Source organism: Lathamus discolor, chromosome 21, assembly GCF_037157495.1.
Source record: "Lathamus discolor isolate bLatDis1 chromosome 21, bLatDis1.hap1, whole genome shotgun sequence".
NCBI classification, from domain to species: domain Eukaryota; kingdom Metazoa; phylum Chordata; class Aves; order Psittaciformes; family Psittacidae; genus Lathamus; species Lathamus discolor.
In genome coordinates, this window is record NC_088904.1 from 3,627,323 (window position 1) to 3,647,631 (window position 20,309).

At 55.6% G+C, this 20,309-nt stretch overlaps 1 protein-coding gene across 7 annotated transcripts in view; it reads right to left on the minus strand.

Annotated features, from left to right (window-relative positions):
• Nucleotides 1-4: 4 nt before the first annotated feature.
• SBNO2 (strawberry notch homolog 2) overlaps nucleotides 5-20,309 on the minus strand; it is a 50,881-nt gene continuing 30,576 nt past the window's right edge. For 6 of the 7 annotated variants that reach the window (XM_065658910.1, XM_065658908.1, XM_065658911.1 and 3 more), the window contains 27 exons: nucleotides 17,827-17,919; nucleotides 17,204-17,294; nucleotides 16,669-16,829; nucleotides 16,205-16,338; nucleotides 15,601-15,691; nucleotides 14,380-14,523; nucleotides 13,757-13,874; nucleotides 13,307-13,412; nucleotides 12,980-13,133; nucleotides 12,431-12,607; nucleotides 11,722-11,819; nucleotides 9,427-9,509; nucleotides 8,288-8,488; nucleotides 7,626-7,801; nucleotides 7,340-7,471; nucleotides 7,013-7,148; nucleotides 6,344-6,456; nucleotides 5,752-5,823; nucleotides 5,330-5,438; nucleotides 4,988-5,062; nucleotides 4,566-4,709; nucleotides 4,301-4,395; nucleotides 3,883-3,975; nucleotides 3,545-3,676; nucleotides 3,238-3,314; nucleotides 2,901-3,091; nucleotides 5-2,814 (listed from right to left, as the gene is read on the minus strand). In XM_065658910.1, coding sequence (XP_065514982.1) covers nucleotides 2,195-2,814; nucleotides 2,901-3,091; nucleotides 3,238-3,314; nucleotides 3,545-3,676; nucleotides 3,883-3,975; nucleotides 4,301-4,395; nucleotides 4,566-4,709; nucleotides 4,988-5,062; nucleotides 5,330-5,438; nucleotides 5,752-5,823; nucleotides 6,344-6,456; nucleotides 7,013-7,148; nucleotides 7,340-7,471; nucleotides 7,626-7,801; nucleotides 8,288-8,488; nucleotides 9,427-9,509; nucleotides 11,722-11,819; nucleotides 12,431-12,607; nucleotides 12,980-13,133; nucleotides 13,307-13,412; nucleotides 13,757-13,874; nucleotides 14,380-14,523; nucleotides 15,601-15,691; nucleotides 16,205-16,338; nucleotides 16,669-16,829; nucleotides 17,204-17,294; nucleotides 17,827-17,919 — 3,816 coding nt within the window. In that variant the 3' untranslated portion in view covers nucleotides 5-2,194. The remainder of the gene's footprint in view (nucleotides 2,815-2,900; nucleotides 3,092-3,237; nucleotides 3,315-3,544; nucleotides 3,677-3,882; nucleotides 3,976-4,300; nucleotides 4,396-4,565; nucleotides 4,710-4,987; nucleotides 5,063-5,329; nucleotides 5,439-5,751; nucleotides 5,824-6,343; nucleotides 6,457-7,012; nucleotides 7,149-7,339; nucleotides 7,472-7,625; nucleotides 7,802-8,287; nucleotides 8,489-9,426; nucleotides 9,510-11,721; nucleotides 11,820-12,430; nucleotides 12,608-12,979; nucleotides 13,134-13,306; nucleotides 13,413-13,756; nucleotides 13,875-14,379; nucleotides 14,524-15,600; nucleotides 15,692-16,204; nucleotides 16,339-16,668; nucleotides 16,830-17,203; nucleotides 17,295-17,826; nucleotides 17,920-20,309) is intronic. The other variant, XM_065658907.1, reaches the window with a different exon arrangement.

Below are 20,309 nucleotides of genomic sequence, written 5' to 3' on the forward strand. Positions count from 1 at the left end.
GAGCTGGGACTTACAGACCTCGCGTCTGTGGCTTCCTTTCCATTTTTACTGAGCACAATGAAAAACTTCGGAGGCAAGTAGAAAATCCAGGAATTATTAGTCAAAGGCACGTATTCTAAAAAAAAAAAAATCTCTTTACATATATACATCTCCATTATAAATACACATAGAAAACCAAAGGCAAACGACAAGCAGGTTAAAAAGTGCTAACAAAAAGGTGGAGGGGCAGAAGAAACGGGCCTCCTTGCGAAACAGAGCCCATCAGTAGGACGACTGCATAATAACTTAGTTAAAAGCTATTGGTACATCTTAATCCTGACAAAAACACAGGATCGGGGCAGGGAAAGGGCTTCCTCCAAGGTGCTCTCTGGCTTCCCAGAGATGAGGGGAGAGGGAATTGCATATCTTGGAAATCAATGGCAGAGCCTCCGGGTGGCGGAGGGGCCCGGCGGGAGGATTCCTCCTCGTTATTCCTGAGTTTCAGCCTCTCTGAACTGGGGTTTCCCGGAGCCCTTTTGTCTCCTTGCTGAGAGTTCAGCAAGCGCCGAGTGGATGAGCCGGGGCCTGTGCGGGGCAGTTTAAATAGAGGTGGGAATGGGGGGGACCAGGGAAAGCTGCGGGGAGAGCCGGAGCTCCTGGGCAGCAGCCAGGGCTCTTTGGTGTCGCTGTGAGGTAAAGGAGGGGCCATGAAGGGAACCACGGCCCCGGCTGCTGCAGGGAGGCAGGGGGGGACACAAGGACAAGACCCCAGAGCAACCTCCGGGATGAGCCCACGCGTGTGTCACACGGGGCACATCCGTGCTTGTAACGTGTCAGGGAATGCAGCGCCCCATGGACGCTGCAGGCACGGACCCAAAGCACTTCCCAACAGCAAACAGGGCGCTGGGGCAGGCCTTGATCCTTGACAGGGGGGTCACGGTGCTCTGCCCAGAGGAGGGGGCTCCCCCCGAGGAATGGCCCAGCCAGGGAAGGTCTCACGTCCTTCCTCTGCAAACATCCTGGTGCCACGACTAGGAAATACCTCGATGGCACGAGGCAGAGCACAGCAACAGCAGAGGGAAGGCTTCCTGCCTGCAGGCAGCTTCCTGCCGGGCTCCTCAGGTGCAAGGGAGAAAACAGAAGGCAGTTTCCCTGGGACGCGCTGAGGTGGGATGCTCTGGACCAGGGATGCTGCTGGACCAGGGATGCTGCAGCCTGCGGGTGCTCCTGGCTGGGGCAGTGCTTTGCAAAGCAGGGCTTTGCTCTTTGGTACTGGAGGTTCAATCTGCAGCATCAGCAGTGACTCTGCACATTCCTGGTGCTCAGCAGGGAGCTCTTCCCTCAGGGCCAGATCCAGATCCCTGGGATCCACAGACAAGCCCTGCAGAGGTGGCAGAGCACGGCCGGCCACGGCGCCCTGGCAGGGCTCTATGCAGGACAGGCCGATGGAGCCCTCCTGCTCCAGGGAATGTCCCCAGGGAAGCTGAGCCCTGCCAAGGGTGCAGCAGCTCCTGCCCTGTCCCCTGGAGCTCAGGCAGCCGAAGGACAGAGCAGCACAGTCGGTGTTGCTGCTCTCAGTTGCTCTCACACCTGGGGATGCTTGAGCTCAGCAGCAAACAACTCCTCGGGGACAGCATTCCCTTCCGCAGCCCTGCCTTCAGACCCAGCCCTCCAGAGCAGCCTCAAGGCTGGGGCAGCCCAAGAGAGAAGCTGGCAGCAGCCAAGACAGATACAGTTTGGTCAGTGGAGGCTCTGGGCCCTTCAGCAATGGCCCAGCCCCGGGCTGGTTTTGAGCCCAGAGGAGCGGAGCTGAGGGGCAGCAGCCGCAGAGCTGGGGGCTGGAGGGCTGGGGAAGGCAGGACCCAGCCCGGACTCTCAGTAGTCTGCAGGGGGACAGAGGAGGGGACGCTGCTTCTCAGCACTGACCTTTGAGCAGGACTCGAACACAGCAGGGACCAGCAGTGCAGAGCAGCTGGAGGAGGCAGCGCTGGCCGCCCCCGGCCCCTTACACACAAACCTGGCCGTGCCCGAGCACGCGTTACACATAAATAAACTTTGCTTGAAGGAACTACAGAGAGTTCTTTTCTCTGCCCTCAAAACCAGGGAAGGGTCAAGTCCAAACCAGCAGCAAAGCCGGGGCTCCCCAGCTCTCACCTCTGCACCAAAGGATACGGATCCACAGCAGCCGAGCGTGGCCCGGCATTCCCGCTGGCTTTCAGAAGTCTGGGAAAGGCCCGCTGAACTGGATCACGCTCTGGCGCTCCTGGGGGAGCATGTTCTCCTGGGGGGCCCCATTGAACGTCCTTAGCATGTCCTCCAGGATCTCTCTGAAATTGATATTCCCATCCTGTTGGATGAAATCTTCCTGCTGCTGCAGCGTGTGCAGGGGCCCTGGGGGAGGCAGAGGAAGATGTTCGTGCAGGGGGGAGCTCAGAGGCACGCTCCCCTCCAGGACTGGGGCCGGGCTCTCGAAGGCAGGAGGGTGACTGAAGCCGAAGGGTAACCGGTGCTGCTGGTGTGGCTGGAGAACGGGCTCCGAGGGGTAGCCCAAGGCAGCAGGCTCTGGGTTCATCACCATGTCGGGAATGATGTTGCTGGGAGGGCTGTAGGTCAAGTCCAGGATCTCATCCTGGCGCAGGGAGTGCCTGGGTAGGGAGACCCCAGGCCCTGTCTGGGTGAGGTCCAGGGTCTGTGCCAGGATGTGCTGTGGGAGGGAGAACTGGGAGCTCTGCTCCTGGGCCTGGAGGAGCCGGTTGTGCTTTCGCTTCACGTTCTCATCCATCTGCTTCAGCTCCTCCAGCACCTTGCGGACACAGCTCTCGGGGATCTTTATCCCTAGGGGAGGAACGTGCATCAGCCCCCACAGCACTTTGGGAAGGGACGGGGGCTGTGGGGACGGAGGGATGGGCAGCTTCACCCACCGACTTGTTTCTTCTTCTCCTTGGTCTTGAGGCGCACGATCTGCAGGTAGCTGCTGTTGGTGATGTCTGCCATGATGCTGGCGATCCTGCTCCAGACCCGCAGCAGGGCCCCGCACAGCATGTAGTAGTGGCGCAGGCGCATGCCCTGAAAGCATTCCTTCCCCTCCTGGATCAGCTTGCAGCTCCTGTTCCTTCAGTTCCCAAGGGAGAAACCCACCCGAATTAGCCCCGGCCCCTGCAGCAGAGCAGGATCCCCCAGTGCAGCCCTTCCCCACAACCAGCCCCCTTTCTCCCCACCCTGGGGACACAGGGCAGCCTGGGGCTGCAGGTTCCTTACCAGGCAGCGTGGTTGCACTTCTTCAAGGAGAAGTGGTAACTGCTCTCCCAGTGCTCCTTGGCCTCCTCCGGCAGCACCTGCAGCAGGAACACACAGCATTAGAGCTCTTCCTCTGTCCAACAGGCAGCTGAGACATGGAATCCAGGGCTGGGAGTCAGGACACCGCGGTGCTGCCGCTGTTTCTGCTCACCCCACAACAGGAGGAGCTGTGAAGAGCTTGCAGTAAACGTGCTTCAAAAGCCACCCCCTGGCCCTAGCAAGAGGCTTTTCCCTCTCCCCACACTGCGGAGCTGCAGGTCCCACCTACCCGCCGGTACTTCTTCTGCAGGCTGTCCAGGCTCTCCGGCTGGCTTTGCTTCCCAATGTTTGGCTTGTAGAGGATGAAGTTCTTCCCGCGGCTCTGCTCTGCCAGCAGGCAGGTGTGTTTGCAGCCTCGTATCTGTTGGGGTAGAGCGGACGGTTACAGCCACAGCCTCCCTCCCCAAGGCTAAACCAACCCCATCCCATCCAGGAGGGAGGCTCTTAGAGGCATCTCCGAGCCCCCAGGAAGAGCTCGGACACAGACCTCTTACAGCCATGCAGTGCACCTCCTCCTGGGTCACCCTCCAAACTGAGGCACCAGCCTGGCACAGCCCAGGGACCTACCTTGTAGGAGAGGTAGAAGCCATCCAAGGATCCTGTCAGTTTGAGTGACTTCTCATAAGCTTCCTCCCACTTTAAGCCTCTGTCGACACTGATCTGAACAGGGACAAGCAGAGGGACTCTGTAACTTCAGGGGCCAGGACAAGTGCCTCAAAATGCCACCCTCAATGCAAACTTGGTGCTGCCGCAGCCTAGGATGAGGCACTGCCAGGCTGCCCTCCTGGCTACGGCAGCCCCAAGCCTTGGGGCCCTTCCTTGTCTCATCTGTGTAGCTCCCAGCATCACTCATATGCTCGTGACCGAGGCAGATGTGACACAAACACAACACAGAGCCACGGGGCAGAGGGAGGGACCCAGCAGCTCACAGCCCCAGACTGGGAAGCACTGGAGAAGCCTGACGATGGCTGCGCAGGCTGCCTACCTTGTAGAACACAACCTGCCCGTCCTGCGGGTGCCCAGGGGTCAGGAACACCTCCTTGCTCTCCTCGTAGATCTCATCCACTCCTGGGGCTAAATCTGTAGGAGAGAAGACTGCTGTAAGATACATCTCCCCCTACCACCAAGAGTCTCAACACCTGAGCTGTGTGCGGCCACTGCAGCGCCTGGCTCTGCCATCAGCACAGGGAGGAACAGGAAACCTCAGGTGTGGGGTCAGGACAGCTCTGGCCACCCCTTTTCCTCCTTACCTAGGATGCCCATGTCGTATTTGCCCTCCTTCTTGTCCTTTTCAATCAGATAGTCAAAGGTGTCCGAAAAATACTGGAAGAGCATGTTCTGCTTGTCCACCTCCAGCCCCAGGATGCGGTTCAGGAACTTGGTGATGGAGCAGTCTGCAAGAACACAGTGGCTCAGGGAACACAGAACCCACTGCCACGCTCCCAGAGCCACCCAAGAAGCCACCTTCAGCAGCCCAAAGCTGCTCCTGCAGGCTGTGGTCAGGGAAGCGGGATCTGCAGCACCAGATACTCCCAAAGGAGCTTCCCTCAGAGCAAACATCCCGCCCGAGGCAGCACAGCAAACCCCGCAAGGCCGGGCTCCCTCAGGCGGGCTGTGACAGCCCTGCCTGTCGTTTGTCCCCTACTTTGGCCAGGAGAAGCTTGACACATACCCTTCTCCACTGCGACCGTGCCGTACTTCATCTGATTGCAGCAGATCCCCACAGAGATGAGACCTTGCTTCATTTCTGCAATGACAGAAGGCAGCTTGTGCATCGCAGGGTTAAACCTCCCAGGCTGCTTCCTCCTGGCTGTGCCCATTATTCCACAGCCAAGTCTCCCTCAGCCTCCTTTCCCCCCCGACCTGGCAGGGTGATGTGATCTGCACTGGTTTGCTGCTGAGCTGGCGTCCTGCTCCCTTCTCCCCAACCTTCCATTTGGTCTTCAGACACCCCAAACCTGAGACCAACCCGGCCAGCGAGACCCAGAACCCCCCGAGCTGGTGATGCTCTCACCGTGGAAGAAGGCAGCCTCCCCTCGGTTGTAGCTCTTGGGCACAGGAACCCTGTTCTCCGTGTGGCTGAGGATGGTGGACAGGACCCTGTCCAGTGCTTTAGCCCCATACTGCGAAAGGAGATGAGAGGCAAGTGTGGGACACGTGTGCCACAACTCTTCTGGTGTGGTGAGAGAGACACCCAGCACCACCAGGAAGGCTGCTGCCCTGGTGGCTCTGTCCCTTGGGGACCCCAGAACAGGAACATGCAGGTCTCAGCCCGGGGGGAGCAGAGCCCTCCCTGGTTTATCCCCCCCCAGCTCTATGTGCTGCCCACAGGAGCGGGGTGCTAGGACACATCCTGCCTGTAGATGCCAGCAATGATCTTCCTGACTACCCCGACCCCTCCTTGGCTGAGCTGCCCTGAGAACAGCCTCTTGGTACCTTGTTCTCGAAGTTGTACTTGCTGAGGTCCCGGGACTCGGTGGCCCGTCGGTCCCCATGAGTTAAGGCACCCTGAGAAGGCAGAGCAAGGAACAACTCTGTACTTTGAGCTGTTGCAAAACACGGGTGAAGAAAGGCCAGAGCCACGTCTCCGAAGAGGCTGGGATAAGAACGTGCTGTGGGGAGGGAGGCAGCATCCCTGTGGGATACTGAGACTTTGCCAAAGTATTTGGGGATTTAGCAGAAGTGAAATAAAATGAAAGAGAAATAAAATGAAATGATTCCGTTAATTATTTCATCAGCTTTCTGGAAATAAGATGGGATTTTGCTCCTGTAATAACAGGGGAATTCCAGCATCTGGAACTGGGTTCTGCTTCCCTAAGATCCCTCCTGGTGCCTTACATATTGTTCACTTCCTTTCCCACATCCCAGGATGCCAAAAGCCTTCCCCCATGCAATGCCCTCAGTAAGGGGTGGGTGATGCAATCCCCTGTACTGGTTACGCTGGCCATGCCAGGGGGAACAGCGAAATGGAAGCTCCTCAGAGAGAACTGGAGCTGACACCTTGCTCCCTCTGCTGCAGGGCACTTACCAGGCTCTCCAGCCGCTTGGCCACGATGGATGCAAACCTCCTCTCCCCTGCCAGCTCAGAGATAAGGAAGACATACTCTGGAGCAGAAACCTGGTTTGATCGGTGCGTTCGACCTGAAAGGATGGGAGAGCAGAGGGGAAAGGAGAGGTTGGTCCAGCCTGTCTGGTACGGGAGGGCAAGCTGAGCAAAGAGGGGAGAGCATCCTGCGGACATCCTGCTGGTTTCCAAAGGAGATCCCACTCTGGGGGCAAAGGACAGAGGCACATTCACCATCCCGAGACCTTCGCAGAGCTGAGTTGAGAGCCCTGACCTCCGGGAGCAGAGCAGTGACTCCGCAGTTGGAGCTCCCCAGGCTCCCTCCCCATCCTGGCACAGAAACCTCTCCCAGCATGTTCCATGAGGACACACTGTGAGTATGAAAGGTTCCCCCTCCCCACGCCGTGAATCCCTCCTGAAGTCAACACAAGCCTTCCCCACAGGATCAATGAGCCACGACCGGTTTGTGTCTGCATTTGCAGCCTGGCAGAACACGAGAGCTCTGTGCTCTGGGAGGTGCCACGGGCAGCACGAGGGCCACGCTCCCCTCACCTCCCCAGGGCTGCCCGAGGCCTCGTGGGCTGAAGCACGCTCAGAGGACAGGGACAGTGGCCAGGGACCCCCAGCCCTCACCAAACTGCTGGATGGCCCGGTCCGCGCTCCACGGCAGCTCCAGTGTCATATGGACGCGGCGCTTCTGGTTCTTCACCCGTCTGTCTGCTTGGAGAGAGATCCCTGAGCTGGAGGCCTCGGAGATGATCGCTACAAGCTAAGGGAGAGAGAACAAATGAGAAAGGAGCGTGAGGTCCCTGAAAAGCTGCTTCCCAAAGCACAAGGGTAGCCCCAGCCCAGAAGGGACCCCGCACTCCATCCCTTTCCAGCAGGTCGCACAGACGGAAAGCAAAGCACGAGCACACAAAGGGTCCCTCTCCGTGCACTCCTGCAGAGGTCCTGACTCACCTTCTCTCCTTTCATAAACCGCTCCTTCTCCTTCAGGTTGACGTGGTCTATAGAGAGGCCTTGTTCCGCACGGGACTCGAACACGACGGAGCCGTCCGGTCTGCAAACCACGCGGCCCTTCCGCCCCGTCATCTGCGGAGGGAGGCTGTGAGCAGAGGGCAGAGACCTGCACGCTGCAAGTCAATGCTCAACAGGTCACAAGGAAAGGGAGGGAACCCTCTTCCTGCAGGAGCCTCCTTTGCTGGCCCCTTTCCCTGTCACCCAGTGCCACCGAAATGAGGAGTACCTCAGCCACATGCTCCGGGCCCCCAAAGTGATTGATCAGTTCATCCAAGGTATTGAGAGGTAGCTCTTTGCCCAGTGCTTTTACTTTTGCTAGGAGTTCCTGCTTCATCTTTTCCACGTGCTCGAGTTCCCTCAGGCCGTGCGTCTCTCTCTGGGAAGGCAGGATGGGGAAATTACCTGCAATGGAAAACGCAGAAGTTCGGTTACCTGGTAACTGCAAACCACAGAGGGGAAAACAAATTGTCCCAAAGGGCTTCTGAGGGCACTGTCTGATGAGCAGGCAAAGATCCCATTGATTTGCACTAAGTGCTGCTGAGCAGGGAGTGAATTCCGTGCTTCCCCACTTGGCTGGGGGGAAGACGCACGCAGGGCAAACTCCTCCTGCTCACTGACCGCAGCAGGTTCAGGGGACTCCATCTCACAAGCCCAAACTGGACCCTCACAGCATAAAAGCTCACTTCACCATTCCAAAAACCAGGAGAGCCTCGCATCAGCCTCGCGACTCCACCAGCCCCAAAAGGGTCTCATCTGATCTCCAGGCTCCTCCGGGGCGCTGGGTGCCTGCTTCCAGCCGCATCCCCATGCGCTGGGTGCTGTGCTGGGTGCCACCAGCTCCCCCCAGCAAAGCCGGAGCCGCCCCCAGCCCCGCTCTGCCCTGCTCACTTCTGTCCTCGCCTGCGAAGCCGTTGAACGTGTGGTCCACGAAGATGACATCGTCCGTCTCAAACATGGACTCCGGGGAGGAGTTGAAGTCGCTGTCGAGGCCCATGTCGGAGTCGGTGCTGCTGTCGTCGCTGATCTTGATGACACCCGTGAGCTCACACACGCCCTTCAGAGCCTTGGCGCAGCGGCCCCTCTGCTTCCCTGCACCGAGAGGGAGCAGCGTCAGGGCAGAGCCCCAGCCCCGCGCAGCAGCGCACAAAGAGCAGGAGAAATGAAGCTGAGCTTGCCCCAGAGGAAAGGCTGAGCTTGGACAGAGCCTCTTGGGTGGGTAGGGGCAGTCAGGAAGGGCAGGGAGAGCGAAAGGAAGAGAGAGAAAGGAAGACCAAGGCAATCTTTCTCAGGGCTGCAGCACACATCAGGATGAACACACAGCCGGTGCTAAGCAGTGCTCACTCCTCAGGGGAAGGAGTCTGCAGGTTTGACTGCTTCCAGAGCAATGTGCAGGACATGGGAAGGTGCCGGTGTTTTGGGATGCTGTTTACTTCCAAGCACGGTAAGGCACACCCCTGCTGCATGAGAGGCCTGGCAAACCAGCTTGCACAGCCTGCTCTGCAGCAGCAGCCAGCCAGGCTAACCTCCACAATCTGCCAGGGCTGCTGCCCCCCCTCCTGCCCCTTTCCCACATCCCACTGGAAGAGAAATCCCAAAACTCTCCTTACCTGCAGCCGCAGCCAGTAATTTGGACAGGGAAGTGATTTTTCCCCCCCATACTATAGGTAAAGGGCAATGGAGAGACCCCCCCCTTGCTGCAAGAGGGCTTCAGACATGCAGCCTCTTGTGCCATCTGCCCCAGCCAGGGCAAGGCAGCGGCTGAGGGAAGGGGCATCCTCCAGGCACACGGAGAAGGCGAGGACCTGCCTGGGACAGGGAAGTGGGTTACGGGGAGGATGGGGTGAGTGGCCTGGAGCTGCCTCCTCCAGCCAAGAGCGAGCGACAGGAGGTGTGCGGGAGGCGAACTGAACCCAGGGCAGCAAAAAGCACCAAGTAGGGAAAAGGGAAAAAGGAAAAGAAGCAGCTGAGTGGCTGGGGGGAAGCGCAGGGCGGGAGGTCAGATGCTGGACAGTGGAGTGTGCTCTTACGTTTTCTTTTAATGCCAGTTCCTTTTTCTCTCTTTCTTTTGGTTGAAGGAAAGTGCTTCTGAATTAGTGATAGAAAGACGCCTCTGAAAGTAAGATGCAAAATTTATTCTAGCTACCAGGAATAGGAACATCTGCTGGTTATCATGTAGCAACGTGTACCTGACACCACCGAACCATGGAATGGTTGGGCTCGGAAGGGACCTTAAAGCTCATCCAGCTCCACATTTCGTGCTGGGGGATAACCCCTGCACCACCACCACCAGCGCGTGGTCAGCTCCTCGGAGCAGAGCGTGTTTCGCCAGCGGGCTCCTCAGCCATGGAACGGGCGTGCTGAGGGACTGCAGAGCACTGCAATGCTGGGACCGGCGCCTCTGCCGTGGCCTCCCTGCTGCTCCGGAGGCCATTCCCAGGAGATGCTGCAACCGAAGCTGAGCAGACCCCGGCTCTGCGCTACTACGGGGCGGGCTGAAGTTGCAAGACCTTTATATAGCAACTGAGAGGGAGTTTGAAGTGGGAAACACTGCTGGGAAGCTGTTACATCACTATGGAAAAATCCAGTAAATCCCAGTGTCCCAGCCCCTCTCCATGGCCCGACAGCAGAGGGGCATTTGTCCAACAAATGGTCTCCACCAAGCGCTCTGATGGGCCGGAAGGGGCCTGCTCGCCCACCAGACACAGCAAAGGGACCAAACATGGATCCACAGTGGCTTCAGGTGAATGCAAAACATCAGAAAAGGTGGAAAGCAAATGTTTCTGTGGGCTGGTCCGCAAATAAAAGAGCAAATGCGCGAATGCTGATCATGGCGAGTGGGGAAGGACCCCCGGTGCAATGAGAAGACGGTGCTGAATGAGCTCTGGGGGGTAAAAAACCAATGTGGAAGCAACAGCTGAGAGCATGGACACGACAACTCGCCCCCATGAGAGAAAGGGAGCCTTGGGAACCAGGGAGGGAGCTCCACCACCCTTGGTGTGAGGGGCTGAAGGAGACAAGGACGGCAGGAAGGGCCCTGGCATCCCGGGTGCTGGGGTGACCCTGGGCTCCAAGTGCAAACGCTCACTCTCAGGAGCCTCCCTGCCATGAAAGCTGCTCATTTCCTCCTGTCTGCCCTGTGGACAAGGGCTGGGCTGGTGTCATGCACTGACGAAGCTGCTTATTTTGAGCCCTGTTTCTCAGTGCTCTTCCGAGGACATTCCTCTTGGAGAAATCCCCTCAAGTGCTGGAAAACCAGGACAGCACAAACCGCAGGCTCAGCAGATGCCTGAAGGCACTTGGTGACCTGGCCAGTGCTGCTGGACAAAGGGCTCCTGCCTCTACAACCGTGAGTACTGACTGGCTTAAAGGGACCTCAGAGTGCTCCAGAGCTGGAATTCTCCCTGGGAATTCTGTGACAGGAAAAGCAACTCGAGAGATCGAATGGATCCAAGCAGTTCTCAGACTCGCCCTGCGCGCTGTCACCAAACTGGCATTCGGTGACACAGAGCAACACAACCCCTGCCAACGAGGAAAGCTTGGCCTGACCTGGACACACACAGCCTCTGGCACCTCTCCTTGCTTCCACCTGCATTAAAAGTCACTTCAAAAGAGAACAGGAGCAGCCCTACCACCAGCAGAGCAGGGGACACAACTGAACAGTGTCCCAGGGCTTTGTCACCCATCGTGCAGGAACAGCTGGGTTCATGGGGTGGGCTGGAACGAGGAGCATGAGCCTCATTCTCTGCTGAAAGGGTACCGTGAGTCCTGCTCCTGGCTCCACTTCAGGCACAACCAACCCTCCTGTTAGCTCAGAACAAAGGCAGCACAACCAGGAGACTGGTCCTGCCCCGTACACTTTCAAGCCAGCACTGGGAACCTTGGATCACTCATTGCTCCAGCGATGCCGCCTCACGTTATCATCCCAGCCTCCGGCATGACATGAGATTCTCCTGCTCATTTCTTCAGTGTCAACAGCCCCGTTTTCCAGACTCAGACCCCCACAAACTACATCTGAGCTCATGTTTCTGGCTCTCCTACACCTGCCAATCCTTTTACGTGTGTAGACTTGGAGCAGGCTGCTCATGCAAGTTTGGACCACAGAAGACTCCAAAATCCATGTGCAAGCTCATGAAGTCACATTGAAGAGACAGTACCCCAAAGACCCAGCTGAGCATCCTCTCCATTTACAGCCTGCATTGGGTGAGGCCTTAGGGAACTGCATTTCAAGAGCTGCAAGTGACAGTGGCCCCAGGGCAGGGCTTTCCCTAGCACCCAGCCTCCCATGCATCCCCCCCGAGGAAAAGCAGGGATCTTTAACTCACTCTGCAGCAGAGACAAAACAATTCAGATGCCCATCGTTCTCATCCAGGACCTCTCTGGTGCGAGCCTCCCCGGTGGACTGCAGCCCGATGACAATACACTGCAGGACACATAAGAGACAGCACACAAGGTGTCAGAGCAGGAGCACTGCAGGAAACAGCTCCAGGCTCAAGAGGCTGTTTCCCATCCCAGGTACATTCCCCTTGAACCCTGTCCCAAAAACTTGCTGGGGCTCCTGAGGAAGAACCATCTCTCCAACCTTTCAGCATCCAGACCCTCAGCTATGCTCTCACCACAGAGGATAATTGAATACAGAAAGTACCTGACTTTGCTCGGTAGTTTCTGCCTATAATTTCCAAGTTGCATCCAAAAGGATAACAGGACAGAGCTGTGCTTGAGATGAAGGATCTGGTACCTGACCCAAAATACCCTTTTCAGCTCAGCTTGCCCACATAAGCAAAGAGTGGGCAATGTCTTGGCAGACGAGGCCACATTAACTCCTCAGTATCATTTACTGTGAAGGTCCTCAGGCACCTGGGCACTCACTTCATCGTGGTTAACATGGAGAGAACTCCAGCCTTAAAGAGGTTTGATGCTGCTTCCAAGCTGAACTGAATAGGAATTAACTCCCTTTGGTCGTACTACAAGGAACACACCACTTGCACCACAAGCAGCCTGATGCTGCTGCCAGCAGCGAGCTCTGTACCATACCTTGTCCTTGGCCAGCTCCTCCTTGGCCAGCTCCACGAGCCGCCGGACTTTAGCAGCAATGCAGAGATACTTGAAGAAGCGCTGGTGAGCTGACCAGAACTGACCCCACAGGGACTTCCGAGACTCCAGGCCAATCCAGTCGGCTGCGTGCTGGAACACCATCAAGGCCTCTGCCCACTGCAGACAACACCGAGCAAGGCTGAGTTAATGGCTCAGTTTTCACGAGTTATTTCATTAGTTATTAGGGCAGGCTGGAGTTTGATAATCTGATTTAACAGCGGTATTTACGTCCTTGTGTTGGGCTGAATGAACACTGTGCTCATCCTCTCCTTGGCGCATTAGCATGCCAGGTGCAAGCTCTGCTTTGCAAACATGAAACTCTTAAATAGAAGCTAAAAAGTGTAAGATTGGGTTTTTATATGGGCTGAGCACGTAGGCCCTTTTCTTCTTATGGACAAGCCAAGTCTGTGGTCACGGCCACGTTTAGGCGCTTTGAACCCTCCCACACGATTAACCATCAGTCTCCCCACTGCAGTGGGACCAGCTCACCAACTTGGCTGCCTTGTCGTAGACAATCTTGTACTGCTGATCCAGTGGGATCTCCTCGATTCTGAAGGTCACCCCAGTGAAACTGAGCTGCCTGGCAATGTACATTCCACTGACCTTCATATCCATGGCCACGATCTCCATTGCACCAACTCCCCTGGGAGAGGAACACAGCGGTGAAACCCCTTCCTCTGCTACAGGGCAGCTGCCTCTGCAGAGCCACCACCTCCCTCTGCCAGGCACTGTCCTCAGGCACTGCACCCACCTCCCAAAGGGTGATGGGTGCAGTAGGCATAAGCCACATGAAAAGAGACACTGGCCATGACTTACCTCTTTTCAATTGCATGCAGGAACTCATCAAACGCTCTGAAAGGGGTGCCCTTCCCCCAGATCCCCAGGCGGCTCATGTAAATCATGTTTTTTGGCTCAGAGGCACCTGTTTGGACACAATTCCCTGTTAGTTGTGAAGAGTTTTGGCTGAAGAAGAGAACCATTTGCCACTGTGCCTTAGGAAACCTTCCCGGTCATTGCCTGCCATACGCTGAGTGGCCAAGCATCACCAGACAGCTGAACCACCAGCCAGAAACAAGTTAAACTGGGGAGAAGTTGGTCTGACTTGCCATAAAGTCACAAGTAATGGCAGTGATGGGGCTTGGGGCAGACCTCAGCACACCAGGCTCCCCTCTAGCACTGCGGCACCACCGCCACCTCTCTCTGTGCACATCTCAAGGGCATCCTTCAGATCACAGAGGTGACCACACGGTGCTGGGAGCAGCTTACCTGTGGCACTGGCATAAACAACCCTGGCTTGAGGCAGCTTGTTCTGAAGGTCCAGCACGGCTTTGCCCATTTTAGTCGAGCTGGCGTTTTTGGCTTTGTGGCATTCATCAAACACAATCTGGAGGGGAACGGCAGTTAAGGAGAAAGGATCCGTTTTCATCCCGAGGATGGGAGCAGCAGAAAATACAACCCAGCCTCTTACAACCAACTGAACAACCCAGCATCAACAGCACTGACTCGTTCCACGGAATGGTTGGGTTTGCCTAGTCCTGTGCTCCTCAGAGCCTGAAGCCATTTCCCCCTTTCTCTCCCTTCACTTCTAAGGTGTGTCTTGCCTTGTAATGCTCAGGGAGAAGAATGCTGAAAAGGCTCATCCCAGCTGCATACTTCCCCTCCTCCCATTAACTAATAGCAGAAGAGGAGAGAGGAGGAATGGAGGAGGAGAGAGGAACGTGGGGGGATGCATGTGCTTCCAGCGTTTAAACATCCACCACAACCACCACTTGCTCCCAGTGACTTCAGATGGCCCCAAGCCCTTTGTTCCTTGCTGAAGCACAATCACAACCGCGCGGTTCTTCTCAGCCCAGCTTTCTTGTGGCCGTTGTTTCTTTTTTAAAGGATACAACTCCATCAAAGTTTTCCCTGCACCAGTCCAAGATCTGCTTTAAGCGTGTCCTGTGCTGCCCGCCCGCCTGGCTTTCGCCAATCAGCGCAGAGTAAGTGGCAAAGAGGACTCCTTCTGAGGTAGCTGTGTCACCGTATTTAATCTGCAGGAAGAGGAAGAACGAGAGCACGCACTCAGGATGCTTGTCCCCAGCGTGCTGCACCCATCCTGTGCCCGCAGCCACCACCCCTGGCTGGGCAGTGACTGCAGGACACACGCTCCTGCCTCAGGAACAAAACCCGATCCGAGCACGGGACAGACAAAGCCCGTTGGTAGCTGGAGCACTTCTACTTGGCACTGAGATACGGCGATGACAGGGACTTTAAATGCCTGGATGAGTTCCACCAGCCAATGTGTCAGCACATCTGGACGCACGCGGTGAAATGTGGACACTGCTCGGACTTCTATTTCCTGGCCAACTGAGGTCGCTTTGGGTTTTAGCAATAGTTTAGAATGTTTAATGGGTCTGAACCCTCTCAGATGCTTTAATTCCTTCTAGAAAATCATTTTCTCTTCCGCCAGGTGAGGTTGGTGCCTGTCTTACCGTCAGGGGCCCCACTAATGAAATACAAGGGAGGAGGAAAACCCCCATGGTCCTGATCTGAAGTAAGTTCCATTTAAAGCCTTTCTGGTCTGAAAACAAACACCCCTTTCAGTCTCCTAACGGGGTGCATTCAGAGGTGTTGAAAACATGTGGTTTCCATCAACTTCATGAGAGCTGGTTGTTCAATACCATTACAAACCAGAGGAGAGATTAAAGCCCAGACTGTGAAGAAGCCTGTGAATACCCATCACACAAGTGCAGTTTCTCTTGAGGAGTCATCTGTCCTCATTGTGGAGTAACTGGAGGAAAACTGGGCTTTTCCCTCTGCAGGACTCCAGGAATGGTGAGAAAGGTTCAGGTCCTGCTGTACTTTGCACTTGCCTGGAGCCATTTCTTGCTCCCAGCAGGAGCCAGCTCCATGCTCACAGAGAGCTCTGCAGAGCATGTAAAAATAGCAGGAGTCCGGAGTGGGAAGAGCCCGCTGGGAGGAGGGAACAGCAGCATCTTGTCTGCTGCTGCCTGTGCCACCAGCCAGGCGGAGGCAGGAGTGACTGCTGCTCTACGTACTAAGGAGGCTCCATCCCACTGCTGCTGGGGGCTGGCTTTCCAGAACACCATTACACCTTCTCTTCCTACCTTATTCAAAGCATGCACAGGAATGTGGGAGGCTTCAATGTCCTTCAGGTCTCTCTCGGCATCATACTTGAGATCATTGGAGACGCTGAACCTGCGAAGTGAGACGTGGGTCTGGTTATCTCCTAAGGAGACAGGGAGGGCACGCACAGTGATTAATAGTCTGACTAAAGCAGCAGTAGGTGTGTGAAACCGTCACAGCTCCAACTGCCCACACAGCCCAAGAGCCTCCAGCAGGCTCCAGTCTGCCACTGACGACACGCTGCATGTTCTGCAGTTAAAGCCCATGCTCCAGGGGCTCGAGTCTGCACCAGGGAAGTCCACAAATACCCCTCCACAGACTTCAAAGAGAGCAGAGACAGGCTTGACACTGCACTCCATAATGTGCTGTTTCATAGTGACTCACTCTCCATCACTGCTGCAGGGGAAATATTCCCATTTCAGACAGCAAACAGGCACAAAGAGGTGGAAATGACTTACCCAAGGCCACAGCGTGAGTCAACTATAAAGCCAACATCAGCACTAAGGAATTCCTTACTCCCAGATCCAAACTAATTCCAAGGTCTTACGGGAAAAGAGAAAACCCAAACCACCGCCACCAACTTACCACAGAGCTTTCTTCCTCCCTTTAAGGTAATTCTCAAAGATGATGCCTGCAACTGTTCGGCCCTTCCCAACTCCAGCCCCGTCCCCGATGAGGAACCCAGCTCGCTGCCCGTTGGGTAATAAAACTTCATGTTGCTGCAAAACCAAGAACAGAACCGGAAATGAGACTAAATTTGCCTTTGCTAACAAAGCTCATAAGAGCACTTAACCCTTTCACACATCCCATCAATGCAAGTGCATTTCCTGCTCAGACAATGGCAGGAATGGTGAAACATCACGGCCAAGTCAAAGGTTCTCTTTGGGAAACAGCCCACACAGAAGCCCCCAGCTTCAAACAACCCTTTCAAAAGGCACTTAAAATGTCACATGCCAAAGCTCCTGGAGTTTCATCACCCGTATCGAACATCTAGCCACACAAAAGGCAGGCTCCTTCTAGTGCAAGCTGGGCACAGTGGAACCACGTACCTGGCAGGCATAAATGATGGCTTCCAGCTGTAGTGCAGAGAGCGACCCTTTGTCAGCAACAGAGCGTGGCAGGGAGAGGCTGTAGGTGATGTCAGGAGGGGGGACACTGGACAGAGTGCTCGTCTCTACCACCAGGTCAGGGTGGTGCTTCCCAATCTTGGCTAAATGACAACACAGAAAACAGAGAACTCAAGTTCTTCCCTCCCAAAAGCACCTCAAAAGGGGACTGCAGCCCTCATGTGAGCAGTCTGTAGCCCTCTGCTCAGGAGCAAAAGGGACAAGTCCCAGCTCTTCACTCTTTTGTTCTGCTGGGAAGTGCCAGACGCACGTCAGGCCTCCCCCAAAAGCAAGCAACAGAGAAGTGCTGTGTTCAGTTAGCAGAGCACCAACAGGGGAGCAGCACTCCCGTTTTTCCAGCAAATCACAAGCTTGGGCTATGATTTCCTGCTTGCAGGAAAATAAGGGAGCAGTTCATTAGGCTGGTCCACAATGGAGTTAGCAGAACTGCCCATGCTCATGGGATGGCAACACTCACACTTGGAAGGAACGTATTCTGCATAGGTCTCTGTTTGCCCCAGCTCTTCTGTTTCTTCCTCCTCACCTTCATCCTCCTCCTCTGCAGGCGCCTGAGATTGGAAAGGAGCAGAGCACTGACCAGATGTTCTCACTGGACTACGAGCACACACAGTGCTACACAGAAACCCCCAGGGATCCCTCCCTCTGCAAGTTCACAAACCCAATTCATCTCATTCATAAACTGCAGCAGCACAAGGGAAACCATCTGCTGGTGCCCACCCCGGGGGGCAACAACCGCTTCCACAGCTGCTTTCAGCGCCTGGTCCACATGGAATTAGGGGAAGATGTTTGCATGGCCTGGCAGATGCGCTGTGGGGAGCCCGAGCTCTGTCCTGGCCCCGAGCAAGGGACCCAGACCAGCTTTAAACTCAGTACTCAGCAGCATAAAGCCAAGTCATGAGGCCCAAATCCTTGTTTAACATCGGTGAGGTTCCACCAGAGGAAATAGAAGACTCCTGGGGAAGAGCAGGGACTTGGGTCTGAGTTTCTTGCCTCCCTCTCTCTGAAGGGAAAACAGAACTGCTCCTGCCACGTCACCAAGTGCCTGGTGTGGATGCTCCCGGAGCCCAGCATCACTCTCACCTGGTAGCTTATGAGGAGCGGGGTGTTGGGACCAGCAGGAACATGGTCATTCGAACTGTTCAAGCCACTGAACGATCTGCTGGGTGAGAACAGCTGGAACAGAAAGGTGCTGGTGAGAAAGCAGCCTGAACCCTCAGCCCAACCACTATGAAAACACAGCACCAGCAGGTACTTGTGCTCTCTACTCGGGTCTTACACTCGGGACTTTGATTCTTTGTTGGTGAACAGGGCACTAATCCTGGAAACTCATGAATCTTGGAAGCACTGTAGATGCTTTTGTCAACATGCACACAGGGAGTCCCTGCCCAAGGCAAGCACAAGGAGTGCGAGCACCCTGTGCATGCCCGTGCGTGATGGGAGCTGCAGGGACACTCGGCCCCTGCACCCGCAGCACAAGGGTCCCTCTGCAGAGCTGTACCGACGCAGCAGGAAGATGGGTCACCCTGAAATGCCAGGCAGCAGCTCCAGGGACACTCCCAGCTGGAAGGCAGAGCCAAGGAGATCCTTTGTCTGCTCCCACACAGACAAAATCACACTGGAATTTCCCGGCAGCGAGCAGGGTCAAGCCAGCAGCTCACAGCATCCAGAGCAAGGAGCAGCTCCAGAAGCAACACTAGGCCAAGTTTAGAGGCCGTGAGGAGTGCCAGACCTAGAGACCCATGCTCCAGCAGCAGGAGTGAAAGATGGGAAGTTCTTAAGCATAAACACTCCGATTATTTCCTATTTTTAAAGAAGAAAAAAAAAAAAGCAAGGCAGAAAGCAAAAACACACCCTCCGTTCCTGGAAGCCTGACTCAGAATTACCAGAAGGAAGCTGGACGGAAGAGCTATTTTCAGTGCCAACAAATCTGGAGAGCAGGTGAAACATCTCCACCTACAAATCTGAGCTCAGGCAAAGAGCTCCTTCTTGGGCAAGAGAAAGGCCCAGGCCCGGATCTGCTCTGAACACGCTGGGAGGCCAGTCCAGGTGGGACTGGAGCTGTAGCGGGGGATAGAACTGAACTGGCCCAATTCCCTCTCTTCTCTACTGTCACTCACCTCCCGGTTTGGTTTTCTCCTTCCTCCATGCCTCATGTCTAACACCGCTAGGAGAAGAGGCACACACAGCACGCAGGAGAACACGGGACATGAGCAGGAGGCTGAGCAAAGCCACTGACAATTGCACACCCCAGGGCTTGGCCTCAGCTTCGTTTTCTTCCTCTTTGCATTGTTCTCTGGTTTGCCCCCTCTTGCCACGACTCCCAAGGGAAACGGAACCATCTCACCTGGCTGAGGAGCCAGCTCCCCGCGCAGAAATTCCCTCCCTATGTGCTCAGCTTGTCCACTCTTTCCACACAGGTCGTCCACTCACCCCCCCACTCCCCGACCCTCCCCGCTCCCGGAGGGATGGGGGGGAGAATCAGGAGAATGTAACTCCCATGGGTTGAGATAGGAACAGCCCAGTAACTAAGGAATAACACAAATCACTGCTGCTACTGCCAATGATAATAGTGATAAGAGAAAATCACAAGAGAATACGATACCACCGCCGAATGAGTTTGACACCCCCGAAGAGAGAGTGTGCCCTTCTGGGTAACTCCCAGTTACCTCCTGGGCATGACGTGCTGTGCTATGGATACCTCTTTGGCTAGCTTGGGTCAGGTGCCCTGTCTCTGCTTCCTCCCGGCCTCCCCTCATCCCCAGCAGAGCATGAGGCTCACAAAGTCCTTGGCCAGAATAAACATTACTTAACAATTAAAACCAATCGGTGTTATCAGCTCTCTGCCCAGGCTGGAAGTCAAAACACAGAGCTTGCACCAGTTACTAAGAAGGAGCAAAACGGCTCCTGGTAAACCCAGAACAGGTAGGAAAAGGGTGCTTGCGTTTTCCAAGCGCTGGGAATGAGTTAGAATCAGCAGCTCCCAACACTGCAGCTCCTGTAGGCCCAGGGCTTTGCTTTCCCCATCTTAAAACCAGTGTAAACGGGTGAGATGGCTGTGGAAAAGCACAGCGGATTCCATGAACTATTTCCTAAGGTATTTCACAACTGCGTTACAAATGAAGCATTACGGAGGGGTTTGACTCCTGCAAGCATTTAACGGTGTCCTAGCTCTTCCTCCATCCAACAGTTACATCCATCTCCTTTCTTTACGGATAACGGCACTCCCCACGGGCACATGAAGGCAGCTCTGCCTCCAGCCCTTTCCTCCTCAGGCACAAACACCCCACCTGAAGGTTCAGCACTGGGGATGGGGTTTCTCAGGGCACTGGGGATGTTCTGCACTGCGCTCTCCCTGCGATGCTTTGCTTCCATTGGGCTCTGTCCCCTTTCCTGCAAAGCCACCCCCCCCCCCAGTGCCAGGGACAGCTGAGAGAAAGAGGGGGGAAGGCTCAAATACAGAAGGGAGTCTCTTTCCACACCGTATCTTCACATTGCCACACGGCGGATACAGTGCATTGTTTTAAAGAGGACAGGTACAAGGCTGTTCTTAGGAACTGCTCCAG